General features: G+C 41.0%; 1 protein-coding gene across 7 annotated transcripts in view; it reads left to right on the top strand.

Annotated features, from left to right (window-relative positions):
- Positions 1–12,742, top strand: part of LOC148542724 (diacylglycerol kinase delta-like) — a 200,947-nt gene extending 188,205 nt beyond the window's left edge. For 4 of the 7 annotated variants that reach the window (XM_088466936.1, XM_088466935.1, XM_088466960.1 and 1 more), the window contains 4 exons: positions 858–977; positions 8,677–8,785; positions 10,021–10,151; positions 10,498–12,742. In XM_088466936.1, the coding sequence (XP_088323062.1) occupies positions 858–977; positions 8,677–8,785; positions 10,021–10,151; positions 10,498–10,572 (435 nt within the window). In that variant the 3' untranslated portion in view covers positions 10,573–12,742. Of the gene's footprint in view, positions 1–857; positions 978–8,676; positions 8,786–10,020; positions 10,152–10,497 lie in introns of those variants that run through there. The other 3 variants (XM_088466950.1, XM_088466938.1, XM_088466957.1) reach the window with 3 other exon arrangements.
- The last annotated feature ends 1,719 nt before the right edge of the window (positions 12,743–14,461 follow it).

Genomic DNA, 14,461 nt, shown 5'->3' with positions numbered 1-14,461 from the left:
ATTGAAATTGAGACTAATATGATAATATCTTACCCTTGTGAGACGTGTAGATATAATCAATTTCGGTGGCAACTTAGTTGACGGCCGACACTTTAATTGTGATATTGCACAGTAACTATTACAAATAGAATGTTTGGAATAATCTGAGATTGGATTATTCACTTCTTGTCCAGTATGTGACCGTATTATGCAAATAGTTTCTGTGTAAGAGAATTGATCTCTGGATATAATTTACCACAACTGTAACGTGTGGATCATTTTTGGTCTAAGCCAGTGGTTCCCAAACCTTCTTGTATCATGGCGCGATCATTTTTGGTCTAAGCCAGTGGTTCCCAAACCTACTTGTATCATGGCACGATCATTTTTGGTCTAAGCCAGTGGTTCCCAAACCTTCTTGTATCATGGCGCCCTAGAGAATCAGCATTTTTTCATGGCACCCCAAGGCCAAAAGTTTCTTATTGAGAAATGCAGCAGAAATGATTAAATGAAGTAAATGTTGCTTACCTGTCATCCATGGGTTCAGCTATATTCAGCTATGTGGTGGTGGATAGGGTTGCGCTAATGATAAATTATAGTACATATCCTTTGTTTGCTTCATATAGCCTGTAGTAAGTTACATTTGTATACTGATGATCAAGAGCACGAAAAACAAATAGAACATAGGGAAGTAATGAAAACAGAAATAGAAAGCAGTGAGGGATAGAGGAAGTTAGTTGCTGGTTTTACGTATGGAGTAAATAAAAGGTGACTGTGTGTGACCCTTCTGTTTCCTGCTGTAGACGTGAGACCTGAGAATCTATAACAATAGCCCCATGGCATATATTTCATCTTTGTGTTATTATCCTTTGTATAAACAGCACTGGGATTCTCCCCAGGAGGAGGAAGGATTACTCTGCGCTCTCAACACAGTGAGCCAAGACCTGCTGAAAATGTCTGATGTGCATTGGATCAGCCACATCATTAAACCAGCTGAAGAGGTAAGGGCATTGGGTGGCATTGAGTTAAGTGGGCAATGAACGTTATCCTGTTCATTTATTAATTGCGAGTTGTTGCCAGCTTGCAGTCCACCAATTGAGGATTAAAAATGTCCAATTTTCTATTTACTAACACTGGACTATATTCCATAACATCTGATATACACAATATTATCCACAGCATGGGCCCGCAGTTTGTGTCACGCTATCTTATCTATTGTTAATATTGCAATAATTGAGAACTCCCTCCATTTAATTTCTTTCCTTCTCCAGCTTTATTAAAAATTTCATATACTTATAACAAGAAAAACATAGACATTTGGGGCCCATTTATCAATGAGTGTCTTCATTTGCAACGAGTTTTAAAACTCGTGGCGTATGATAAATGGTGCTCCAGCCATTCATCTCCCAACTGTCATTTTTCAAACAGATGACAGTTGGGAGCTAATTGGCTGGAGCAACATTCTCATATGCAACGAGTTTTAAAACTCGTTGCGTATGATAAAGTTCGTTGATAAATGGGCCCCATTGTACATTATTTAAAAGACCATTTTACCATTGAGTTGAAAGGGACACTTTAATCCAAATTGAGTCTTACACTGGCCATACACACTGCGATACTGCAGCCTGTATTGGCTACTTGGCTTGATAGGCTGGCATATCTGACCCCAAAACAAATGTGATCCTCTCGAAATTCCAGCTGCAACTAAGCTGGAAGCGATCCGAGCGCATGAGAGATGGTCTTGTCCGTTTTGGTCATTCATTGGCGCTTATTCTGAGTCGGATGCCATACTGCTATTCACATTTTTTTTTCAACTGCGCAGACGTCTAATTAGCTCAGATGTATTGGAAATGTTTCCTGTGCGGTGACTGGGAGGTGGCTGTTCAGACACATGGTGATCTACCAACTTTTGGGCGTGTTATGGGATGGGAGTTTTGCGGGCGTATCGCATAAGTGATTGCGATCTCAGACGCTTGATCCCTTGCATGGGAGGCCATACTCTGAGGGAATCTGCACCTAGCATGGGGCTGGCACAAGTTTTGATGGTGCGTCCGGTGGTAGCGTCTAAAGACGCGTATAGTGGGCTTCTCAGTCCTTACACATTCAGTTGCACCCTTGTACACCAGGGGAAGGGCCGTATACTAGCATAGAGTCACAGACACAAGTATGGCAAGAGACTCTAAAGCAACCACAGCAGCACTCTGAGTCAGTCCTATTAAGAACCACCCTGTGAATGGCTGTCTTATCAGCTACCAAAAACAATAATGGATTTATCCAATGGAATTTTTAAACGAAAAAAATTAAATTAACATATTTTTGATAATTAAAGCTACTACGGCTAACGTTTATTCATAACCCTTATTTGGCATTGTTGCCTAAAGGAGATGTTTTAAAAACACCAAGGGGTCTATTTACTAAGCAGTGTTAGGAGACAGAGTGAAAAGTGATAAGAAAGTGATAAGGTGTCAGCCAATCAGCACCCAATTGTCATTTTTCAAACACAGCCTGTGAGATGACAGTTGGGAGCTGATTGGCTGGCACCTTATCACTTTCTTAACACTTTTCACTCTGTCTCCTAACACTGCTTAGTAAATAGACCCCCAAAGCTCTAAAGTGACTATTTAGGGCCTGGTTCTAGTTGCTTCTAATTGACTGATTGTGAATTAATTTCTCAAGCTAATAAGTGCTTTCTTCATTACTAGTGCCACTGCCATATATATATTATATGACTTTGGGAGCTTATTTTAGCGAGACTTTCTTTTTATTTCCGTTTGTACACGAGTTATATGATATCTGCTGCATTCAATAGGTTTTTTTTATTATTTTATTCCAACCTAGTAGGGGATGCCTATTTCTCTGTAAAATACAGATTGGGTGTAAGTGTATCTGATTAATGCCAGACTCAAATTGCTGACAATGCTGCTGGTGCAGAGCCGCATGCATCTTCATTGTCGTCCAACTTTGTACATTGCAACAGCTGTTCAACAACAGCTCTACTGTCACCTAAAATTTCATTTTGAAAATATTCAAGAAACTTTTTCAGTAGAAGGATAAAGCTTGTTGCTGGAGTGGATGTGGATGTGGAGATGAAGGTACACGCCTTTGAGGAGTGCATCGTATATGAATTACACTGTGGGTGCACAAGAGTTCAGGCAAAGAGGCGTAACTGGGTTGTAATGGGGTGTTTTCTTGCAGGCGAAATTAGGCAAGGGCGAGGCGACATAACTGTAGGCCATGAGGACATACAGACGTGGACAAATTTGTTGGTACCATTACAGCTCATTCAAACAATGCTTCATTCCTCCTGAAAACTGATTAAATTAAAATCTATTATATACCTGCATGCCTTTGCTACAGTATGTCATTGAATAAAGCAAAGAAACTGTGAAAAGAGATAAATTATTGCTTATTCTCCAAATATGTTCTAAAATGTCCTGGACAGATTTGTTGGTATCCGATATTAAAAGATAAATAATTGGATCATAATTGCTTTTTTGAATTAGCATCACACGTGTATATTAATCTGATAATTAATAATTCAGCCTATTTAAATGGAGAAAAGTAGTCACTCTGCTCTTTGATATCATTGTGTTCACCACACTGATCCCATTGGCAGAGCCCCCACCCTCACCCCCAGTGTCATTGTGCCCCCGACTTTTAGTGCCCCCCCACTCCCCATGTGTCACTGTACATTCATTTGTATTTTGTTTTTAATATATTCCACCATGGCCAAAAAAAGTTTTTGTGGGGTATAACCTACCCCCTACCCCTTCCAAGTGGCAAAAGATGACCCCTGCATTACTCTCCTCCTCCTTGGCATAGCCACGCACCCTCACCTTGTTGCAGAGTGCAGTGGAGCATGGGGGACTGCTCCTTCTCCTGCTGCAGCTGATCTCTGCACATGCAAAGATCAGCATATTTGCGGTTGGAATGTTCCCCTTTCTCACGTTTTTAGTTTAGGCCCATGCACCCCAGATTGCCGGTCACACGTGGGAAGGTACCAACAAATTTGTACACATCTGTAAGAGAAAATATGCCTGTTAGGAGGTATATCTTTTGTACCTATAGGAAAGGTGCAACTGTGCACTGATACTGGAAACTAGTAGTAACCCAGGCACACGCAGATGCAGCCACATCTTCAGATGTGTATATATGAATTTTTTTCGTGCACACTTTTTTGGAGAGAAATATGCCCAATTTACTTACCAATTGCATCAGGGCCAAAATGTCTAGGTGGTGTTTTTATTTTGGCTTTATGGTTTTGGAACCATCCCATGTTTTTTTTATATCGTATCCAGCTTTAGTATATTAATATTGTTGTTTGGAACAGCAGCCAGGTCTTATTCTCACATACTTTCTTCTTTATTTACAACACTAAAATGTAAAAACCATATCAAGTTCAATTTATGTGACAGTTAATAGGGGACATGTATTATTATTTTTATTATTATTATTAATAATAATAATATTAATAAATACTGAACTGCAATGGAGAACTCCTTACTGTCGCTGCATGCGTTTGTCAACATATAAAAGCATAGCCAGGCCCTATATATGTATAAGCAATGCAATGTGTTCACAGTGTTAATGTTCAAGTCTATGTATTTCAACCATTTTGCAGCACAAGGACACTCTCTCAAAACATGTTAAATTTGTATCATCAATATAATGGACATAGTACACTAGCAGGAAGGTGTATACATTCTTGGAGAGAGATAAAGTACCAACCAGTCAGCTCCTAACTCATTTGCTCCTTTATCTCTCTCCAGAGCTTGATACATTTCCCTCTAGGTGTGCTCTGTAGAGAACACTCTAAATAAATTGATATTCAAATAATTTCATGTATAGATTTGCAAAACTCGGAGCGAACCTAGTGCCCATGGCCGTTCTCATCACCTGAAGAAAGAAATTATCATCAAAAGTGAAATAATTGTGTTCAAATAATCTAACACTATCTGAGACCCAACAAAAAATGTTCAGTTGCCCGTACACCCAAATCATGCGGGACGTGGGTATAGAGAGCTTGAATATCAAGTGTTAATAAAGCATAAATGACTTAAAAGAAAAGTTTACAGAAAAATTGTGTATTTACTCACATACAGTATGCAGAATTCCCCTTCTCTCCCCATTCCGCATGTCCGGTCATAATGCTTGATATGTGCAAAATGCGTGCGGGCTGCATAGCCTCATGTGCGCACATTCATTTTCTAAGCATGCACAGTGAAAAGTCACACAAGATAAGCAAACTGGGTTACTACTTGCTCTGCATTAGCCCTGTAGCATGGCCCAGTCCAGATGGACTGTAGTGCGCTACAATCCACATTATGTTGTGGTTACTGAAGTTTGGTAATTCTCCTTTTCAATAAATACAATCAGTCTGTGAGTACTGCATCAAATATTCAGAATAATGCACGTACTCTGTCAGTATTGACAAACAGGATCATTTACAGGAAATATACTTTAAAACGTAATCCTGTCTCTGGAAGCTAGGGAAGTGTGAAATAGAAGGGCTTATTTATCAAAGGGAGATGATCCGTAAATCCTGCAAAAACATAAATTTTCACAGAATTTCGGGTTCTCCCTTAAAATGGTTAATGGCAGCCGGCGATGGTGATCTCTGGTTATCACCACTGGTGGCCAAGCTATGTACTGCACATTTATGAAGTACCATGGCTGTGCATCAGGCTGTCAAATGGTATGTAGTCAGGAAGCCGATTCCCGACCACCAGCTTCCCGACTGTCAAATTCCAGCATGGGACTAATGATAGGTGTCGAAACCCTGACACCTATCATTATCCACCCGCTGAAATCCCGACGCCCGGGATACCGAATGAAGGTAAGCTGGGTGTCGGGACCTCTTAGCCGCAGTAGGGGGGGGATTAGGTTTAGGGACTCCTAGGGGCAGAGGGGCTTAAGCACCCCTGGGGTGAGGTTGTGGTCAGGCACCCCTCCGGGAGGGTTAGGTTTAGGGTGTGGGGAGGGGGGGTTAGGTTTAGGCACCCTTGGGGGGAGGTTAGGGTTAGGCAACCCTAAGGGAGGGTTAGGGGGGAGAAAGGGGTAGGGATAGGCTTCAAACCTCTGCTGTCGGGATCTTCACCCATCGGAATACCGGCATCATGATTTCAACCGCCGGCCTGACGTCTGGGGGTCATACATTATGATTCCTGTCAAATGCATGGTGCCATTAGCTGAACCATGACATGCAGCTGGGTCCACAACATACCTCCAGTAAAACTGTCTGCTACAGACCTGTAATAAAATTGTTTAGCTATGTAATATTGAATTTTTTGTCTGGTCAACTACATATTGATGACCATCCAGATGTATGACTGCAAAACCAAGAGCATCCAGTGCTCTTTTGCCTGAAACAATGGAAGTGTGAGACATATATTAAGTACTGATAATAAACAAATACCAAATAGAGTAGAACTGTAACTTCCCAAATATGTTATATATTATCTGTTATTATACACAAAATGCCCAACTGTGGTACGTTAATTTGTGCAGTATGGGTCTAGTATGGTGGTGTGCCCATCACTAGTCACTAGTCATCTGCTCCATTCTCCAACACTAGTCATCTGTTCCTTACCAGGTTCCAGCATTCATTGTTACCCTTGACTTTCTTCTGTTCCCTGTTGGCTACTCTGGATTAAGATTAATCATTCTGTAGAGAAATAATTCATTCTGAGATGGTCTTGTCAAATGCACTGGTAACGTGATATGGGATCTGATGTATGCTGTTGGTTGGTATGGAATGTGAGAAGTCACAGATGTTGGAGGCTTCTCTGGATCACAGCTAGAGGGCTGCTGAAGTGAAGCTGTGACTGTACTGCCACAAAATCAGTCGCTTACTGAAGAGCCTGTTTTAAATTGAGGTGTTTTTTTTTTTTTGTTTATCCACGGCACCCTCTCAACCCTTTGCAACAATAATATAAAAATGGTCCTGAGCTACCAAGCCCAACACCTCTTTCTCTTCCTCAAAGTCCATTCCCTTTACCCATGTCCAGATGTAGTGACGCAGTTGAGTAGTGAGAACAATTTAGCAGCTTGAATACCCTTGGTCCTTGTTTACATCACATTCCAGGCAAGACTTGGGAGTCACTGAAGTTCAGGCTTCTAGTGCCCTTCACATTAGGAGGAGCCCAGGTAGTATGCTCACTGTCCTTGGTCCACACGCAGAATCATCTCCAACAACTGCACATGTTATTTTCCCAAACTATATTTATATATGGCGGGGGATCTGCATCATTAATTTTCTGTGCACTTAGATTACTACTCCCCACTCTGCCTGTGCTTCATTCCGTATGCCCCTGAGGCCGGCTGCAGTGTCACTGGTTGCTTACCTGGCCAGGCTAGCAAAAGGGTGGCCTCTAGTTTCTCTGTGCAGACTGGCTTTGCTTTCATGGAAACGTCTATTTCCACCTTACAGGTTTAAAAATCAGATACAGATCTTCTTTCCTGCAGTAGTCCAAATGGAAATGTCAATTAAATAATACAAAGAGACATCAGTGTCCTCATATAAGGGAGCTGCAATGTATTAGATGGAGCTGGCAGTACAGGTTGTCTCTCCCATATCGAAATATTCCAAAACACAGAATTTTTTTTAGCATGACTGAGATAGTGACACCTTTGCTTTTTGATGGTTCAATGTACACAAACTTTGTTTAAGGCACAAAATTATTAAAAATAAGGTATAAAATTACCTTCAGGCTGTGTGTATAAGGTGTATATGAAACATAAATGAATTTCATGTATGTTCACAAATGTTGTTTGAGCCACAAAATTATTGAAAATATTGTATAAAATTACCTTCAGGCTGTGTGTTATAGGTGTATATAACACATAAATGTATTCTGTGTTTAGATTTGGGTCTTATTCCCAAGATATCTCATTATGGTATGCAATTATTGCAAATTACGGAATATTCCGATATGCAAAATACCCCTGGTCCTAAGCATTTGGATATGGGAGACACAACCTGTACTCAATAATCAGAAGCAGAAAGATAGTGCTGCTGATGTCACCGTCAGCACGTGCACCAGGCCTCCTACACCCACACGAGATACTTACCTGCATATGCAGCCACTTCTCCTTGTGTTGTGTGCTCCCTTACAGTACGCGGCCTGCGCTTTCTTGCTCTTTCTGCTTCTCCAGACTAAAGGTGACTCAAGACAGTTGCACAGAAAAGTGAATCTTATGCATAAAATCAGCGTATCGGAGTACATCCGAGTGTAAATACACCTCTAGGTCATACTGGGGCTCATTTTCAAATCTCTCCAGCTTCATTTTCAGTTATAGACGACATGGAACCTGTCTTTATTCAAACGATTGATAATCTGCAGCTGCTGTAAGAGGCCAGTACAGGGCACATGGAAGATGACACTTGGGAACTTTTTTTAGTGCCTTATGCGGGACATACATTCCCAATCGGCAGGTATCAGTGATCAGCGATCTGTCAGGAAGTTGGGGAAATTCTGCATGTTAAAAATCTCACATTTGCCAATCCAGATCACTGCTTGATTTGCTGATCCCGACCAGAGAATTGCCCTGATCCCCCCGAGCCAGGTGACTGGGAATTGTGGCAATCATTCGCAGATGTGCTGCTTTTCTTTGGAATAATTACATACCGCTAACACTACATGTTATGTGTAGTAACATATTTTTTATAATGCACGTAAATATGTATTTTCTTCCTGTTAGGAAAGCGGTGGTGGTGGGACCAAAGAAAGCTTCAAACTCAGAATTATTTCAAAACCAAGAAAGGAAAAAGAAAAGTGTCAAAAGCAGAAATCCAACAGCTCCTTAACAGGTAAATAGAGTATTGCATAGCTGGAAGGTATGTGCAAAGAACAGCAGAATCTACATGAAGACCCTTTAACTGCGGAGAGGAGATGTATCAAGCTTTCAAACTGTCATTTCAAAGACTATGCAGAGATAAATGACAGAAGCTGATTGCTTTGGGCAACCTATCCACTTAATCTCTCATCAAGGCGTGCTACAGCTCCCCCTAGTGTTCGTATTGTGATGAGAAATACAAGTGTTCAATATTTTAGTGGCTCATACGATAGTGGGAGACAACAAAAGCGACGGAATATTGTTAGACACAATAACATAGTTTATAATGTAAGGAAATAAATGGGTAAAGAAGAAATATACTATCATTTGTTGGGGGTAGAGGGATGAACAGTACATCAATTGTGCAAAGGTCACAAATAATATAATGTAGGAATTCGTACTTGCCACGATGACTGATTGGAAAACATTGTTTTCTTTAATCAAAATTTCAATTACAAACGTTTACTTAAAAGTGCATAAAATTTATTTACTGCTTATATGCTGGTGACTAACAACTTTTATATTTTTCATTTTCATCTTCATATGTTAGTTATACTGTTCCCGCTCGACCACTTTAGATTTATGGCAGTGATGAGCAGACTCTGCCCCTCGCTAATAACGATGTCAGCTGGGTAGTATCCTGGACAAGCCCTGCAGTGAGCAGCCATGGAAAGTTGGCTGTCAGTGACTGACGTGTTCCAATGGAGTGGCCAGGAACCACTACTGGTCTCCTGATCACTGGACACAGTGTCCCTGTACATGCTGTATATGGCTCAAAGCAGAAGACTTAAGTCAAATGCAAATAATTAATATCCCTATACTCAGAACTAGTCACTTAATGTTTCTTATAGGATTGTACTAATCGGGTCCACAAGACGATAGTAATAATGGAAGCGAATGTGTTTTTGCCTGTATAGTGACTTGGTACATTTTACAGGCGTACAGGTGTGTGTGAGTGCTTGCTTGGCTGACCGGGGCTAGAATACCTGTCCATATTCTGTTTTTTTTATAACCTGCTACTGTACAGGATCTGCAGCATCTGTTTAGGTAGACAGAAATGAGGGGGGCTTTTATTTATTAAAGCCTTGTGTTGCTTGATGTCTCACCCCCCACAAATCTTTCGTTGTTCTGTCATTTGTTCTGTTTGTGTATGTCATTTATTTATTTATTTCATTTATTCTATTCTCTCTCCCCTCATCTCTCTGCTAGTGGATAAATGGGGCACGGAGGAAGTGGCAACCTGGCTTGACGTTTTGGGTTTGGGGGAGTACAAGGACATTTTTATCCGCCATGACATCCAGGGCTCAGAGCTGGTGTTACTGGAAAGGAGAGATCTCAAGGTACCCTGCAAGGGGTCTTAAACCCCCTTCAGCCACTGTCTCCTTTCCACATCATCAACTCATGATCATCTTGTCTCTTATGAAGCAAAACAAATTCATATCATCTTCCCCAGTGTACTGTAGCGAAATCAGCAACCAAATATGAAATATGTTCTCCCTAATCTTTTATTGAACGGTAGTTTTACTTTATATTTAAGTACTTCCAGTCGTATGTTATCATAGAAGGACTGCTATTCAAAGTAGAGCCAGTTCTGCTTTCCACCCCATATACATATTCCCAATATTACGTACAATACAGTTGTCATACTGTGTATAGTTATATTAACATACTTGCTTTGCTTTATAGGATTTGGGGATAGCCAAAGTTGGCCACATGAAGAGGATTCTACAGGGTATTAAAGACATCACCAGTCCCATGTAGTAACATTGCAATTACATGGAATTGTCACATAACTGGTGCATCACATATCAAACATATACCCCAAATTGATTTTATTCAATTATTCCCAACTTCATTTAGATCTCTCAGCGTCGTCTGAAGATTGCTTCTGTTGAGTGGACATGTTTCCTAACCAGCTTTTTGCTGAAAGACCTCAAAATCTACTTCCGGACAATGGCAACAAGTCTATCACAATGAGCCTGTTTTCCTGAGGAATGTTGTGACACCTAAATTCAAGTATTTCCAGAGCTCATTTCTCCATGGCTAGTATTTTTCTTGGATGGTGGCTTAACATTAGCTGCTATGACTCAGGATTCCATTCTAATGTCAGGCCTTACTGATATGTCTTGAGTTTAGGTCTAGCACGTTTCATATTCAACACTGAAGTCACAATTCCCAAAGCTGTTCCTCCGCTCCATATGAAACATGAATTTTGCATTTGGTTTTCATTTTTCCTGGTTTTTAAAACCTAAACATTTCCCACTGCCAGATGAGGCACCATTTCTTGTCTTTCTCCAGGAACTTGAATAAACTAAACAATGCTGCACGTAGTGTAAAGAAACAAGAAATTAACAAAGAAAAAAAAAAGAAAAGTACTTCTATTTCATTTTGTGAAGCTGTGACCTGTCATGTGGGCATAGGACCTACAGCCTTTGATCTTACAATGTCATAGTGAATGTACAGGTAATTGAAGCAATATATATTATCGGTGGAGTATCGTTCTTTTGGAGTGTCTTGTGAATGGCTGATGTGCGCTCATAATATGTACCCTCAAACCTTGTAATTGGTCACCCATTAGTAACTTATAAATTGATGATTTAAAGCTGCAATCTCACAAGTATGTCATCTTATATCTCAATCCTCCCTTTGCAAAATCTGTGGGGAGACTAATATGGCTGCTAGTGCAAGGTAGGGCCTCTTGAGTGGAACTCATTTGCAGCACTCAAGTTTGTCCCCGAGGAAAGGGTCACCTAATTCCAAGTGGGAGCCTTTCTGTCATATACGTTTTTCCAGAGGACGGCAGGTTTGTAAGATTATGCTGTGTTCGAGGTGGGGTATTCCAAAGCCTCTATACAGAGCATGCCACGGGGCTCTGGTTGCCATGGCAATTACATACTTATACCCCTTTCACACTGCCAGCAATAACTCAGGTTATGTCGCGTGAACGTGCAGCAAACCAGGTTATTGCGCAGTGTGAAAGGGTCCAGTTGAAATAACCCGGGTAACTAGCAGGGTGGAACAAGTGTTCCACGCGGCTCGTGGTGCAGTGTGAACAGTAGCCCGGGTCGATGTGACCTGGGACCCGTTCACAGCATAGGAAGAGCCGGCGCTTGATCTCAACTCCAATCGACAGCTTCCGGCAGTAAGCCAGGCCAGGCCGCCAGTCTGAAAGGCGTCTCAGCCAGGTCGCACCCGGGATGGACCAGTGTGCAAAATCCCGGGTACTACATGATTAGGAGCGATTGATGTTACAACAAAAAGAAAACATACATTTTCCTGGGATTGCAGCTTTAAGCAAAAATACAGAATATTCCAAAATGATTCCTTTCTTAAACATATATCAAGATAACGACAGGTGGCTTTGGTGTTTTGTACATATACCTATACATGTTCAAAGATATTTTTCAAGCAACATAAATGTGAGCAGCAGGTAAGGAAGCACATACTATTATGAGGGCAGATTACTCGCAAAGAGAAAACGTTATTCTATAGTAAAAATGAATGAATTCATGAAATAACATTTTATTTGTAAATATGGAAGTCCATCACCTAACGTTGCAAAAAGAGTATTCAAAATGTTTATTTACCTATCGTTGAGTCTTGTTACATGGGTTTGATTATTTTCCTAGCAATTTTGCTACACTGTTTTTATTTTCTTGATACATTTCACATCCCAACTACATAGTTGTCAGTTGCTTTATGCCGGTTGAAAATGTTAGCATCAAACCTATAGCACACTTGCAGAAGCAATCATTATTGTACTGTGTACACCTACTAGAATAGCACATGCTTGTTACAAGTAAAGCAGATATGTGTAATTTATTTTTTTCCACTGGAGGTAGTTATTTTTTTCTGCAGATGTTTATGTCATGGTTTATATTGTTGAAAACACTGAAGCATGAAGAAAATAAATGCATTTTGTTTTCCTTTATGTAGTGACTGAGTCACAAACTCTTGTATCTAAAAGCATAGGGTAGATTTTTAATATGGCTGCATGTGCAGCTTTTGGCAAACACCAGTGCTGTGTGCGTCACGTAGAGGAGGGGGTGACCATATAGACAAGTAGGAAACGATTTATGAGCAGTCATTTCCCCCCCCCCACTCACAATAGCTCAGGAGGAGAAATATATAGGTGGTTTACCACTTTTTTTTTGGTTACAATTGTAGCCTATCTTTGCAAACATTGTACTATGATCCCCCAGTAGATAACACCCCTTTGCACAGTGGAATACAATTGAAGATTTCCAGTGCCCTTTACAGCTGTAAATTATTCTGTTCATTTTCTTAAAACTCCCTTCCAGACTGCTCCCCCTGCATACGAGTGTATTGCAATAAGGGCGATAAACACATATGGGGCCAGATGCAGCGGCCAATGTTTTCAGTCTACATATGTGTCGGAGTTAACGATAGCCACTGAACAAGGGGGCAATTTAGCCAGACGCCTGCGTTTTATGGTCAGCAAGTGTGGCTGTTACAGTTGCACGGATTTTGCCATACATTTTCAGACAATGAGTTTACACCTCCATAGGGCTGGTGCAATGTTTGATGATGCAACTGATGTTGTGACTTTATTCAGAGATGTGCACTAATGCCACCGCAGCTGCGATGCAAATGTTGCAGCCACCAGGAGATGTATTGAGTGCCACCAGCATCTCTGCAAATCCAGGTATCTGCATACAAAGATGCAGCATCGGTTGCAGATCATTCGATATTCGCAGCCCTGAGTAACTATGGCCGTACAGAATGGGCGCAGGAACTGAGATGTTTACTGCATACGGGATGGCAGATGCAGGATTTGACATGCCACCCAAACGATCACAACATGCCTGCATTTCTAGCGACACTCCGCTACCACTTCCAAGCGCTCCCTTACTGTCATTCACACTGCGAATACTCAATAATGTACCTTGACGCATGTGCAAACGGACAATAATAGTTAATCTGCGAGACCATCGGCATAGCGTATATTTCTGAACCAGGCCCTTAATACACAGTGGGGTATTAGCGCCACAGCTGGTGGGCACCTCTGTAAGAATCCTATTGGCATCTGTAATAGTACGCACCTCTCAATCAAGCTCATGGTGAGCAAACATACATGTTAGTGGCAGACAAATAGAAGCAATATGCCAGACTTTCTTACAGATTTGCTTGGCTCAGGCAACTGATTGATGTAAAAGGAACTAGAAAACAAATAATGGAAATTAAAAAGTATATATACACTGTAAGAAAAAAAATACTGGATGCACTATATATATATATATTTATATATTTTAATCTGTCTCTTCAGCAACAAAATATCACCCAATTTGTAACACTCCTGAAATAAATAAATTAAATCTCCTAGACTGTAAGCTCTCATTAGCAAGGCCCTACATATTTAAAGCTGGGTACACACTTGGCCGACCAAGCGGCCAACTAGGTAAGCTATAAACATTTGCCAATCGGCCGCTCACTATGTCTGGCCAAACATCACAACTGGACGGGCATTTAAATTTGCCCGCTCAGTTGTGAGGTCCGTGTGCCATACAGACACATACAGATATATTGGCATCGGTTGCAAGGCCGACCAGATAGATCTGTGAAAGCAATGTCGTTCACAGACATATCGCCTGTATACACAGATGCCCAATGTGATGTCACTCGTCAGCTG

This window comes from Taudactylus pleione, unplaced genomic scaffold (genome assembly GCF_031769625.1).
Source record: "Taudactylus pleione unplaced genomic scaffold, aTauple2 ptg000009l, whole genome shotgun sequence".
Lineage (NCBI taxonomy): Eukaryota > Metazoa > Chordata > Amphibia > Anura > Myobatrachidae > Taudactylus > Taudactylus pleione.
The sequence above is the reverse complement of the archived record's forward strand: the minus strand, read 5'-3'. Positions and strand labels throughout refer to the sequence as shown.